At 41.3% G+C, this 12,025-nt stretch overlaps 2 protein-coding genes and 1 long non-coding RNA gene across 6 annotated transcripts in view; 2 read left to right on the top strand and 1 right to left on the bottom strand.

Moving 5' to 3' along the window:
- The window catches only part of LOC132425806 (uncharacterized), a 35,973-nt gene extending 24,975 nt beyond the window's left edge, over window positions 1-10,998 (bottom strand). The window contains exon 1 of the long non-coding RNA XR_009519506.1: window positions 10,859-10,998. This is a non-coding gene — a long non-coding RNA (uncharacterized lncRNA). The remainder of the gene's footprint in view (window positions 1-10,858) is intronic.
- On the top strand, window positions 4,898-5,585 carry LOC132425322 (ribulose-phosphate 3-epimerase-like). 3 transcript variants are annotated; one of them, XM_060011642.1, is made up of 2 exons: window positions 4,898-5,374; window positions 5,462-5,585. In XM_060011642.1, exons 1-2 carry the CDS (start codon window positions 4,898-4,900, stop codon window positions 5,582-5,584), a joined length of 600 nt encoding a protein of 199 aa, XP_059867625.1. In that variant the 3' UTR covers window position 5,585. The 3 variants fall into 3 exon arrangements, with proteins under 3 accessions (XP_059867625.1, XP_059867626.1, XP_059867624.1); XM_060011643.1 differs by having other exon boundaries at window positions 4,898-5,269; window positions 5,375-5,585; XM_060011641.1 differs by having other exon boundaries at window positions 4,898-5,585.
- Window positions 10,999-11,181: 183 nt separating the features above from the next.
- The window catches only part of TMEM184C (transmembrane protein 184C), a 31,403-nt gene continuing 30,559 nt past the window's right edge, over window positions 11,182-12,025 (top strand). For both annotated transcript variants that reach the window (XM_060012121.1, XM_060012122.1), the window contains exon 1: window positions 11,182-11,871. In XM_060012121.1, the coding sequence (XP_059868104.1) occupies window positions 11,749-11,871 (123 nt within the window). In that variant the 5' untranslated portion in view covers window positions 11,182-11,748. The remainder of the gene's footprint in view (window positions 11,872-12,025) is intronic.

Below are 12,025 nucleotides of genomic sequence, written 5' to 3' on the forward strand. Positions count from 1 at the left end.
TCTCCACCTCGCCCCATAGGACTTGGGAGGCAAGAGGAATCAATGCAAACATGAAGCTCTTACTGCCTGCTGTGCTGTTAGTAGAAAAGTCTTTTGCCTCTGACTCAAATGTCTCATGTCTTGTCAGCATCCATGAAACTGTGGCAGGCTAACCTGTTAGCTTGCAAATACGGTACAAATCTCAGACCCTTCACAGATATTAACAGTCCAAGAACTCCTAGCTCAGTGGCCCACCATCCTGAAGCCATGTGTTTCTATGTCAGCCACTAACATTCTGGTCATTTGTTACGGTAGCAACAGAAAATACATCAGGCGGGAATTCCCTGGCGGTCCAGTGGTAAGGACTCCGCGCTCACTTCCAACGGCCCGGGTTCAATCCCTGGGTGGGGAACTTAGATCCCACAAGTTACAAGGCACAGCCAAAAAAGAAAAAGAAAAAAGAAAATACATTAGGCAAGGTATTTTTCTACTTAAGTCTTCCTTCCTGGGATCACTGATCACAAACCCAGGGTTCCTGAGAATAAGGAGAGTTAAAAAACTTAGTTCTGCGGCACTTGCCTGATTCTTATATCCTGACTTAGAGACCCTCCTAGGGAGAGTGTCAAGGAGGAAGGGGAAAAACAAAGACACTGCTCACCTGTTTTCCTCTCCTTTCCCAAATGAGAAAATTGGGAAAGCACAAATCATACGATTCACACCCAAGGAGTTAAAAAAAAAAAGTCTAGTTCTGCATCTACAAAGTAAAGCCTGGTGGGCTCCAATCAGAGCTTTGCATGCACAGAATATCGCTCTACGGGGCGAGAGAGGAATCAATTCTCACTCCACCCCCAGATCTGACCCACATAAATCCAAGCAGGACATGTGCTCATGAGTTTACACAGGGCAACTGACAGCCTAAAACACATGAGAAAAGTAAGAGGTAAAACTCAAGCTCCATAGAGAGCTCTGCTCACATGTGAAAGAGAAAACTTCCTCCACACAGGGGCGAAATCCTCCCATGAATTCTCCTTACTTCATGTAAGTCAAGTCTTCTTTCTGTGGGGATCACCACAGCCTAGCATCTAAAGTACACTAAATGACACAGTGATTTTTGTTTAAATCCTAAAAGAATTTGTCTCAGTATAAAAATAGTTTCCTTTCTCAGTGCACAGATCATCCTAACAGATAATGCACAGAATCTTCTTCCTAACCAGAAATACCTTCTCTCCCAAGTCTCCTGAATTATCTAGTTTTGAATCTGTTACAATTATTAAGGTTTTTCATATTCCTTTTAGCCTGTAAATTGATATGCCAGAAGTATCTTAAATCAGTCTGAAAATAAAATATCAATTAAAAAAAACTTCCTCATCAGAGTTACTGGAAAGTTCATCCACTGAGTAATAATTTATAGAAAAGGTGATTTATTATTTACTATGCGAGTCGCTTGCACCTTTCACAGGATCCTCTTCACTCGAGTGACAAAGGATAACATACACTACTAAGAATTACAGGTGGCTTAAGATACTTTATCACCTTTCTTGTGAGGTAATTGGGGATCCTGACAGTCATTAATCCAGTAATGCCAATAACACACTTTTGAAGAGGAGGGCAAATGTTCTATTTAACTATTTCAGTAGTTTAAATAAAGAGCCTTTATTAAGAAGATCTAATATAAAAGTTAATGTACTGGGACTTCCCTGGTGGCGCAGTGGTTGGGAATACGCCTGCCAATGCAGGGGACACGGGTTCGGTCCCTGGTCCAGGAGGATCCCACATTCCGTGGAGCGGCTAAGCCCGTGCGCCACAACTACTGAGCCTGTGCTCTAGAGCCTGCGAGCCATAACTACTGAAGCCTGCGTGCTCTAGGGCCCGTGAGCCGCAACTACTGAAGCCTGTGCACCTAGAGCCCGTGCTCCGCAACAAGAGAAGCCACCGCAATGAGAAGCCCACGCACCGCAGTGAGGAGTGGCCCCCACTTGCTGCAACTGGAGAGGGCCTGCGCACAGCAACAAAGACGCAATGCAGCCAAAAAATAAATTAAATTAAATTTAAAAAAAAAGTTAATGTACTGAGGGAATAGACCCGAATCAAGAATGTGAAAATTAAATCTGTTAAGCAAAGAAAGCCATCAGAAGTTGTTAGGCAAAATAAATAAATAAAAAATAAATTGTTAGGCAAACCCTGGAATTGTGGGGAGTAGGATCTGAAAACAAGAAGCAAAGCCAAGGACAAAGGCTAGTCCAAGTCAGAAACGCAGGCATGAGACCCTAGGACTGCAATTCCCAAATTGTGTGCTGAGGGGCCACAGAGCACTGGAGTGGATTCAGAGGCCGCAGGGATTGGATAGTTTAAATTTTTCAGAGAAACACAGAAACATCTGTCAGACATTATATGAATGTCTACAATTAGGTTGTTTGGACTTAATTATTTACTAAATGGAACTATTAGAAATTTCTTTGGCCTAAGGACACCATGAAAAACTTACTGAGATTCTAAGGGTGCTGTGAAACAAAGTTGGGGAATCTCTGCCTTAGGGACAAGCTAAGGTTCAAAGGACATTGAGAGACTGCTCAGAGGAGAATCAGAGAAGCACATTAAAAGTGGAAATGACAGCATCTCCAGTTTCTACATAGTTAATATACATGGTGGGGCCTTTTCTTTCATGTGATCCTGGCTCTAAAGAAAAGAACTCTTGTGCCCTGTTATTCTGAATTTACTACAGGATCCCTGTATTAAAAAATCAGTGAATCTTGCTTTTAAATCAGTAAATCTTAATAACAAAAACAAAACCGAGATTTTCGATGTTGATTTTGGGATGGAACTAGAGTTCCCCAAATACTTAGTGTGGGAAAGTCTGCTGAAATTTAAATACATTCCTAGTGAAGAAATGAGGGAACGTGGGAATTCCCTGGTGGTCCAGTGGTTAGGACTCCGTGCTTTCACTGCTGAGGGCACAGGTTCCATCCCTAGTCAGGGAACTAAGATCCCACAAGGCACTTGGTGCGGCCAAAAATTTTTTAAAAAAAGAAAGAAAGAAAGAAAAAGAAATGAGGGAACTGTATACTGAGATTCATTTAGCAACTTTATAATAGCCCATTATAAAATTTTAAACATTTACTCTAAATTAGGGGTTGGCAGACTTTTTCTATAAAAGGCCTGATAGTAAATATTTTAAAATACTCTTTTATTTTTTTTTACAACTCTAAAAATGTAAAAGCCGAAAAGAAGTGAGTACATTTACATTGTCACCAACCAATCTCCAGATCTCTCCACGTCTTACAAAGCTGAAACTCTACCCCTGCTGAATTAACAATTCCCCATTTCCCCTGTACACCAGTGTATATAGCAGCATTGGACACCATTAGGGGACAGGAAGGAGAGTGCTCTGGTCAAGGTCAACAGCAATAGAGGAGGATCACATCCATACCTCCTCCTCCAGGTACATACAATTATGTTCATAGAAGCTATCCACAATAAGCAAAAGGTGGAAACCAATGTTCACAGCAGCATTATTTGAAATAGGCAAAAGATGGAAACAACCCAACTGTCCATCGACAGATGAATGGATAAACAAAATGTGGTTTACACATTCAATGGAATACAATTCAGCCTTAAACAAGAAGGAAATCCTGATACATGCTACAACACGGATGAACCCTGAAAATATTATGCTAAGTGAAATAAGCCAGACAAATAAAGGACAAATATTCTATGCCTCCACTTATACAGAGTACCTAGAATAGGCAAATTCATAGAGACAGAAAGCAGAATAGTGGTTACCAGGGACTTGGGGGGAAAGGGTAATAGAGAGTTAGTGTTTAATGAGTAGAGTTTTCAGTTGGATGATGAAAAAGTTCCAGAGATGGAAAGTGGTGATAGTTGCACAACGATGTTAATGTACTTAATGCCACTGAATTTTAACCACTTAAAATAGTCAAAATGGTATATTTTCTGTAATGTGTATTTTACCACAATAAAAAAAGAAATGTAAAAACCGTTCTTAGCTCATGGGCCATACAGAAACAGACTGTGGACCACACCTGGGTTGCAGGCCATAGTTTGCTCTGAATCATCAGACCCAATAAACAAAATGACATAAAATAATTTTTTAAATTACAATTTATTTCTATTTTAACATGAACATGTTAGAGTTTCACATTTAATGTACTTATTACATTTACCAAAACTTATACATGCAACTACAGTATTTATCTACCAAAACATACTTGAGTCTCTTTAAGACAAGATAGATTGTACATAAAGACATCTAGACACATAGAGATATGGTGATACACCCAGGAATCTACAGCTTTATCTGTTACAGATGTAGAGAAGTATAGGAGAGGGAAAGATCAATAAACCATGGCATCTTCAACAAAGCTTAAAATGTAGCCTGAAGATGTGGTAGGTAAAGCTGAAACTTAATGGGTGAAAATACTCAAAGTTCAAATTTGAAAGTTTGATATTATAGCTTGTACCACTTTTATCTTCTTCCCCACTCATCTGGTGCATAGTAAACAATTTTCCTTCCATTTGGGCGTAGGAGAAAAGATTACACTTTACAAAGTTAAGCATAGTGTTTAAGATCTGCTAGGAGCTCTACCCTGCATTCTTGCAACATTTAAATCTAAAACTCACTTAACTCTTTGACTGGTTGACACAACCTCAGACTCTGAAGGCAACATATTCCTAAAGGAGAAAAGCTTGAGGCAATTTATCTAGACTTAAAGTCAGCTCTAAGCAAAAAAAAAGAAAAAAATCACTCTAAGCAGGAAGCTTCTTTCAGATTAGGTAGACAGTATATACACACATAGACACAAGACACTGTTTCAGTTATCCATTCACTGGAACAAATGCATAACAAACAACCCTAAACTCAGTGAGGTAAAAAAAACCATTTTCAGAGAGAACTAGCACCATGGTGTCCGGCTGCAGGATTGGCCCGTCCATCCTCAACAGCGACCTGGCCAGTTTAGGGGCGGAGTGCCTTCGGATGCTGGACTCTGGGGCCGATTATCTGCACCTGGATGTAATGGACGGGCATTTTGTTCCCAACATCACCTTTGGTCACCCTGTGGTAGAAAGTCTCCGAAAGCAGCTAGGCCAGGACCCTTTCTTTGACATGCACATGATGGTGTCCTGGCCGGAACAGTGGGTAAAACCAATGGCTGTAGCAGGAGCCAATCAATATACTTTTCATCTCGAGGCTACTGAGAATCCGGGGGCTTTGATCAAAGACATTCAGGAGAATGGGATGAACGTTGGCCTTGCTATCAAACCAGGAACTACAGTTGAGTATTTGGCGCCATGGGCTAATCAGATAGATATGGCCTTGGTTATGACAGTGGAACCTGGATTTGAAGGGCAGAAATTCATGGAAGGTATGATGCCAAAGGTTCACTGGTTGAGGACCCAGTTCCCGTCTTTGGACATTGAGGTTGATGGTGGAGTAGGTCCTGACACCATCCATAAATGCACAGAGGCAGGAGCTAACATGATTGTATCTGGCAGTGCCATTATGAGGAGTGAAGACCCCAGATCTGTGATCAACCTGTTAAGAAATGTTTGCTCAGAAGCTGCTCAGAAACGTTCTCTCGATCGATGAAACCACAAGGAGTCCAGTGTTTCTGCTTATGCGATCTCCTTTTTATTGGAAAACAAGAATATTGACTACCGAATCGTACCACAGTTGAGGCAGTGCTGCTTCTCCTAGCAATTATTCATTCCAGTGACTAAAATCCATTTTGCAGAATGTTCCAAGAGGTTAGAAATTGGTATGTATTATGTTTTCAGTGATGGAATTTAAAGATTAGTGTGGTAAAATACCATTTTTACTGGGAGACTTGATTTTTATAAAGAGTAAAAATATGGCTGTATCAAGGTTATGAACAGAAATATGTCTTAATGCTTAAGGAAGGCATATTAGCTACTATGAAAAATTTTTTTTTCTGTATTTCTAAAAAGAGTTTTCTTTGCTTCTTGGCTTTTCTGAAAGCAAAGGAAGTCCTGTTTTTCCTGTTCCGTGTCATTTTTGATTTGTGTATTTGCGTGATAACTAAGTTTGGATCTGGCAGAGATGGATGGCTCTTCTAGCTTCGAAAACATCTATTTTTTACTTTGCACCTTATATTTGATACATAAAAAAACCAGTGTATTATGAAGTCCAGGGATTTTCAGGTGGTCTGTTGTAAAACGCAAGCACCAGTTTTATCAGGGTGTTTTCTTTGTTAACTTTGCTATAGCGGCAGGTTATTCAGTGGTTCTTCCCCCACCCCCTACCCACCCTCCACCAACCCCATTTCCCCCTTTTCTTAATCACACCCACTGTTCTGAAGGACATAAAATGTTTTCCTAGCTGTATGCTAAAAGGAAAGGAAGGCCTCTATTTGTAAGTAATATTAAGTTGAATCCTCTCTTCCCCTTTCTATTTGTTTGACCTTAGCAAACCAATCCAACCAACCTCTTTGAGCTGATTATTAACTGATTTATATATTGAATGTAATCATAACAACAGTGGGGGGTTGTGTTGAGGATTAAGAGATACTATTAATTATATACGTAAAGCTTCCACTACTATTCCTAGAATTGTAGGGTAGTAGAATTTGAGGATACGCAATACAAAGTAGCTATCATTATATAAATGTATGCTTTGTAGATTATAAAGTATGGTGATGATATCTCATTAAACCCACAAATCAGTCCTATGAATGGTAAGACAGGTATGTTTGTCCCCATTTAAAAAATGAAGATACTAAATAAAGCTCAACAGGCTGGTACCATGGAAAGGAAGGATCCAGTAAAGAAAAAAAAAAAAAAACATTTTCATTATGCTCATGGATATTTTTAACTTTATTTTTTTAGAGCAGTTTTACACTCACAACAAAATCGACAGAAATGTACAAAGAATTCCCATATCCCCCCCCACCCCCGAGAGCCCCACACACACAGCCTCCCCCATTATCAGCATTATTCACCTTAATGGTACATTTTTCATCAAGGATGAATCTACACTGACACAGCATAATCACCCAAAGATCATAGCTAATCACCCAAAGTCCACAGTTTACCTTAGGGTTCACTCTTGGTTGTTGTACATTCTTGGGTTTGGACGAAATTATAAGGACATACATTCATCATTATAATATCATATAGAATATTTTCACTGCCCTAAAAATCCTCTGTGCTCTGCCTATTCACCTTACCCCTCCCCCCATCTGGCAACCACTGATCTTTTTATTGTCTCCATAGTTTTGCCTTTTCCAGAATGTCATATAGTTGGAATCATACAGTATGTAGTCTCTCCAGGTTGGCTTCTTTCACTTAGTAATATGAATTTAAGATTCCTCCATGTCCTTTCATTGCTTGATAGTTCAATTTTTTTTAGCGCTGAATAATACTCCATTGTTTGAATGTACCACTGTTTATTAAACTGTTTATTATCTAATCTTGGTTGCTTCCAAGTTTGGGAAATTATGAACAAAGGTGCTATAAACATCCATGTGCAGAAGATTTTTTTTGTGGACATAAGGTTTAAACTATCTTTGGGTAAACAATAAGAAGTGTGATTGTTGGATCCTATGGTAAGAGTGTGTTTCATTTTGTAAGAAACCATCAAACTGTCTTCCAAAGTAGCTATACCATTTCACATTCCCACCAGAAGTGTATGAGAGTTCAATCACTGGTGAAATCCTCAGCAGCATTTGGTGTTGTCAGTTTTCAATTTTGGCCATTCTAACAGGTATGTAGCAGTATGTCATGGTTATTTTAATTTGCATTTCCCTGATGACATATGATGTGGAGGATCTTTTCATATGCTTATTTGACATCTGGATATCTTCTTAGATGAGTTCTGTTAAGGTCTTTGGCCCCTTTTTTAATCATGTTTTGCTTCCTTGTTGTTGAGTTTTAAGAGTTCTTTGTATATTTTGGATACCAGTCCTTTAACAGATGTGTCTTTTCCAATTTTTTTTCTCAGTTTGTGTCTTTCTTCTAGTTCTCTTGAGCTCATTGATTCATCAGGTCAGGAATTAGGAGAAGGCAGAGCTAGAATGGCTTCCTCTGGTCCATAAGTCTAGCACCTCATCTTGGAAGACTCAAAATGCTGATGGGTGACTCAAATGGCTGGAAGCTAGAATCCGCTTCTTCACTCACATGACAGGCACCTGGGCTGGGCTAACTGGAGGGCTGGGCTCAGCTGTGACTGTCACTCAGCATACCTTCAAGGGCCCTCCTGATGTGTCTTGGGCTTTTCACAGCACACCAGCCTCAGACAGTTAGACTTCTTACACAATGGCTGAGAGTTCCAAAAGCAATTGTTCCAACAGATAAGGTGGAGTTGCATGGCCTTTTATGACCTAGCCGCTAAGGTCATATGGGGAGGATGATCACTTTCACTGTACTCTATTGGTCAAATCAGTCACACCCTTCCAGATTTAAGGGGAAGGGGTACAGAGTATATATTTTTATGGGAAGAGTAAAGAAGTTGCAGCCACATTTTAAAACCATCACAGACATATTTCCATAGAGAGATAGGGTAATAAATGCCAAGGGGTTAACAGTGCCCACCTCCCAGAATCCCTCAAAGCGAATTTTGTTAAGCTATTATTTTAAGTCAGACTAATCCAAACATATCCTCCATGGATGGCAAAATTTCACCTACCTATCTTCATGTGATACAGTAATAAACAGAAACTTCATTTTATCTATGTAAATTGCATCAAGAAAGACTAACAGCTTGCTCTTGACCCCAGTACCATCTGCTAGTTATAACCATTTCTTATTTTTCAAACACGATCAAGCTCAGATCCACTCTCAGACTTAGGCTAAGTCATATCCTAAGAAAGAATACAGAGAACACCTAGAGCAAGTAAAGCAAGTAGATCAGGATCATGCCAACATTATGGCTTCTGAAATCAGCGGCCAATCCTTGTCTCAGTGATTACTAGACCTTAGGATTTCACGGACCAAGAACAATTTCAGGAATAAAACAAATGGAAGCAAATAAAGTCACCAACTTTTTATTTTCCAAAATAAGAACATCTAGAAAACAACTACTCTGTAACTATCATCACATTAAAAAAAAATAGAATGGACAATTTCAAAATAAAGCATAATCCTTTAGAATGAATAAGTTTGACCAAATAAAAACTCACTATGTATTTTTTTTTCTCATTTCTCTGCTCACCTGTAGAAACTTCATCATGAATGAACCCCAGTTCACACACTGGTGTGGGAAACCACCTGTGCATCTGACATTCTGGTCCCTTCCCTCCCTTGCTTTATTCTAATAGTTCTAGAACTTTAGCTTGCTCCTAGAAACTCAATCTAAAAGACAGACAGGGACTTCCCTGGCAGCCCAGTGGTTAAGAATCGGCCTGCCAATGCAGGGGACATGGGTTCGAGCCCTGGTCCGGGAAGAACCCACGTGCCGCGGAGCAACTAAGCCAGTGTGCCACAACTACCGAGCCCACGCACCACAACTACTGAAGCCCGCGTGCCTAGAGCCGGCGCTCCTCAACAAGAGAAGCCACCGGTGAGAAGCCCGAGCACCAAAATGAAGAGAAGCCCCTGCTCACCGCAACTAGAGAAAGCTCACGTGCAGCAACGAAGACCCAACGCAGCCAAAAATAAACAAATAAATAATTTTAAAAATAAATAAAGAGAGATAAATAAGTAAATTATTATAACATGTGAGTGCCATAAGGTTACGGGTGGGGGGGAGGGGGATAGGGGACCAAGGAAGTTTTCACAAATTACGTGAAAAAGATTTGCCTATGAGAAAGAATGGGAAAGATTATTATAGATGGCAGTGACTGTGGCTGAAAGCACAGAGACAATCTATATATGCAGTATATCCAAGGAAGACTATATTGTGTACCAAAAAATTAAGTAGTGGATATACTTAGTTGTAGAGTAAGAGTTACTTTTCTCTTCTTTATTCTTCTATTTTTTGAAATTCAACAATGGAGTATGTGTTAATTTAATGATCAGGAAATTTTTTAAAATAACGACTTCAATTTTGTAGGTTAGTTTAGAAAGAACAAACAAAAGGCCTATTTCCCTTTAAGAAATCAGTTTGTATTAAAAGAGGCCAAATTTTAAAAAGGAGATGTTATCAAGCTCCAAACTTTGGCTAGGACTCTGGGGAAGACAACATTCCCTCAGTGCTTCTGTGAGAATCTTAGTCTGGGTGTATTCAATACTGCAAGCCTTCTTGTCCATATATGGTCATTAGTCAGAAATTCTCAGGTGGCAGGTACTGATAGGTCCAATGCTGGAGTCAGACAACAAGGTTAGAATCCCAGCTCTACCACTAAGTAGCTCAATGAGCTTTGCAAACTACTGAACCACTTGAATCCGTTTTCTCACCTGTAACATGGAAAACTGCCTACCTTTGGGGATTTTTGTGTACATCAACTAATACAATGTAAGAAAAGCGCGTAGAAAATGACAGATATAGGACATATTTGTGTATCTAATTGAGAGGTACATATTTGTTTGCTCTATTGGTTTAGGAAGGCTTTAAGATCTCATTTGCCATTTGTTTGCTCTGGTTCAGCTAAAAGCTTTAAGCACATAAAATTTCTTTGTCAGTTGTAATGTCAACTCTCTGAAACTTAAACGTATGCGAGTTTTTAACAAGTTCCAAATGCAGTACTGCTTCTAAAATTAAGCTATCCCTAGAATGATCCTTCCGCACAATCCCGAAATAACTAAGTGGCTCTACCCCTAGATTCTGGCAACTGACACAAAACTAGGTGGACGTTTCCCTTTTTTTTTTTCTGTCTTCTTAGTCCAGCTGACTCCCCTATCCACTCCCAGGGAGAATCGGAGATGCTCGTGCAGATAAAGGTTCAGCTCTAAGGTAATGGCCTCTTACCCAGGCTTTCTTAAAGCTGGAATATAGTCAGCAGAACAATGTAGCAGGAGTTCCTCATGTGTTCTCAAACGACCTATACAGCTTGCAGAATCCTCCTTGGCCACTGGGCCACCCGGCAGCAACGGCACAACTTCCACACACCTCGGCTTCATCCAACCTTGTACCCTTGGTATCCATCCCAATAGCCCCGCCCCGGAAAATGACCAATCAGAGAGTGGGAAGTGAGCCGGATGGGGAGGGCCTATCTTGGCGCTGTCCACGAATCACCAACCTCAGACAGCGGGGGCGGAAGCGGAAGCCCTGGTTTGGCCTTGGTTCCGCCTTGGGGGACTGGCCCGTGGGAACCAGTAAAGAAATCCTGGGGCTGGTGGGTTAAGTTTTCATCTCTTATCTATCAGCGGAATCGGCCGAGCAGACGCCTGCGAGCGCGGGAGGGAGGGAACTTCACCGCCCAAGAAAAGAGTGAGCGGGCAGGCAGCCGCGGGGCAGAACCGAACTGATTGCAGGGTCTCTACAGGCCGGTCCGGCTTGGCGCCGCTCCCCTCGAGGCCATGCTGCAGGCGGAGCTCCGGGCGATTCCTAGGTGAGAGCAGCGGCTCTGCAGGGGATTCCACCGCGGAAGAACTGGGTAGATGCAAGGTGGGGAAGAAAGAATGCTGACCGCACTGCTCCCCAGTAGTACCCTGAGCCACCGCGTTTGTGGCAGCAGCAGCAGTAGCAGCAACAGAAAGCACAGCGTGGGCCGAGGAGGCGGTTCCAGCTGGTGAAGTCGCTCCACTGCTGTTTTTCCGTAGTATGCGAGTCGACAGAACAGCCAAAGAACAGAGACCCCATTACCATCTCCTTCGAGCTATTTTCCCTTGCTACTCGGAGCTGATTTATGCGGAAACATGCCTTGCACTTGTACCTGGAGGAACTGGAGACAGTGGATTCGACCTTTAGCGGTGGTCATTTATCTGGTGTCCATAGTGGTTGCGGTTCCCCTGTGCGTGTGGGAATTACAGAAACTGGAGGTAAGAGGGTCCCGCACCATCCGCCTCTACCCTTTCTTCTACCGTCCTGCCCAGCTAAGGTAGCCTATTTTTATCCCGGACGCTCCAGACCTGATATCCTGAAAACCATGTCCTGTAATGAACCCGTGACATAACCTGTCTGGTTTCTGGTTGT

The sequence above is a fragment of the Delphinus delphis genome, chromosome 5 (genome assembly GCF_949987515.2).
Source record: "Delphinus delphis chromosome 5, mDelDel1.2, whole genome shotgun sequence".
NCBI lineage: Eukaryota > Metazoa > Chordata > Mammalia > Artiodactyla > Delphinidae > Delphinus > Delphinus delphis.

What these genes read in the sequence shown, in the direction of transcription:
- LOC132425322 (XM_060011641.1), top strand. Translation starts at nt 4,898, where the DNA reads ATGGTGTCCGGCTGCAGGATTGGCCCGTCCATCCTCAACAGCGACCTG.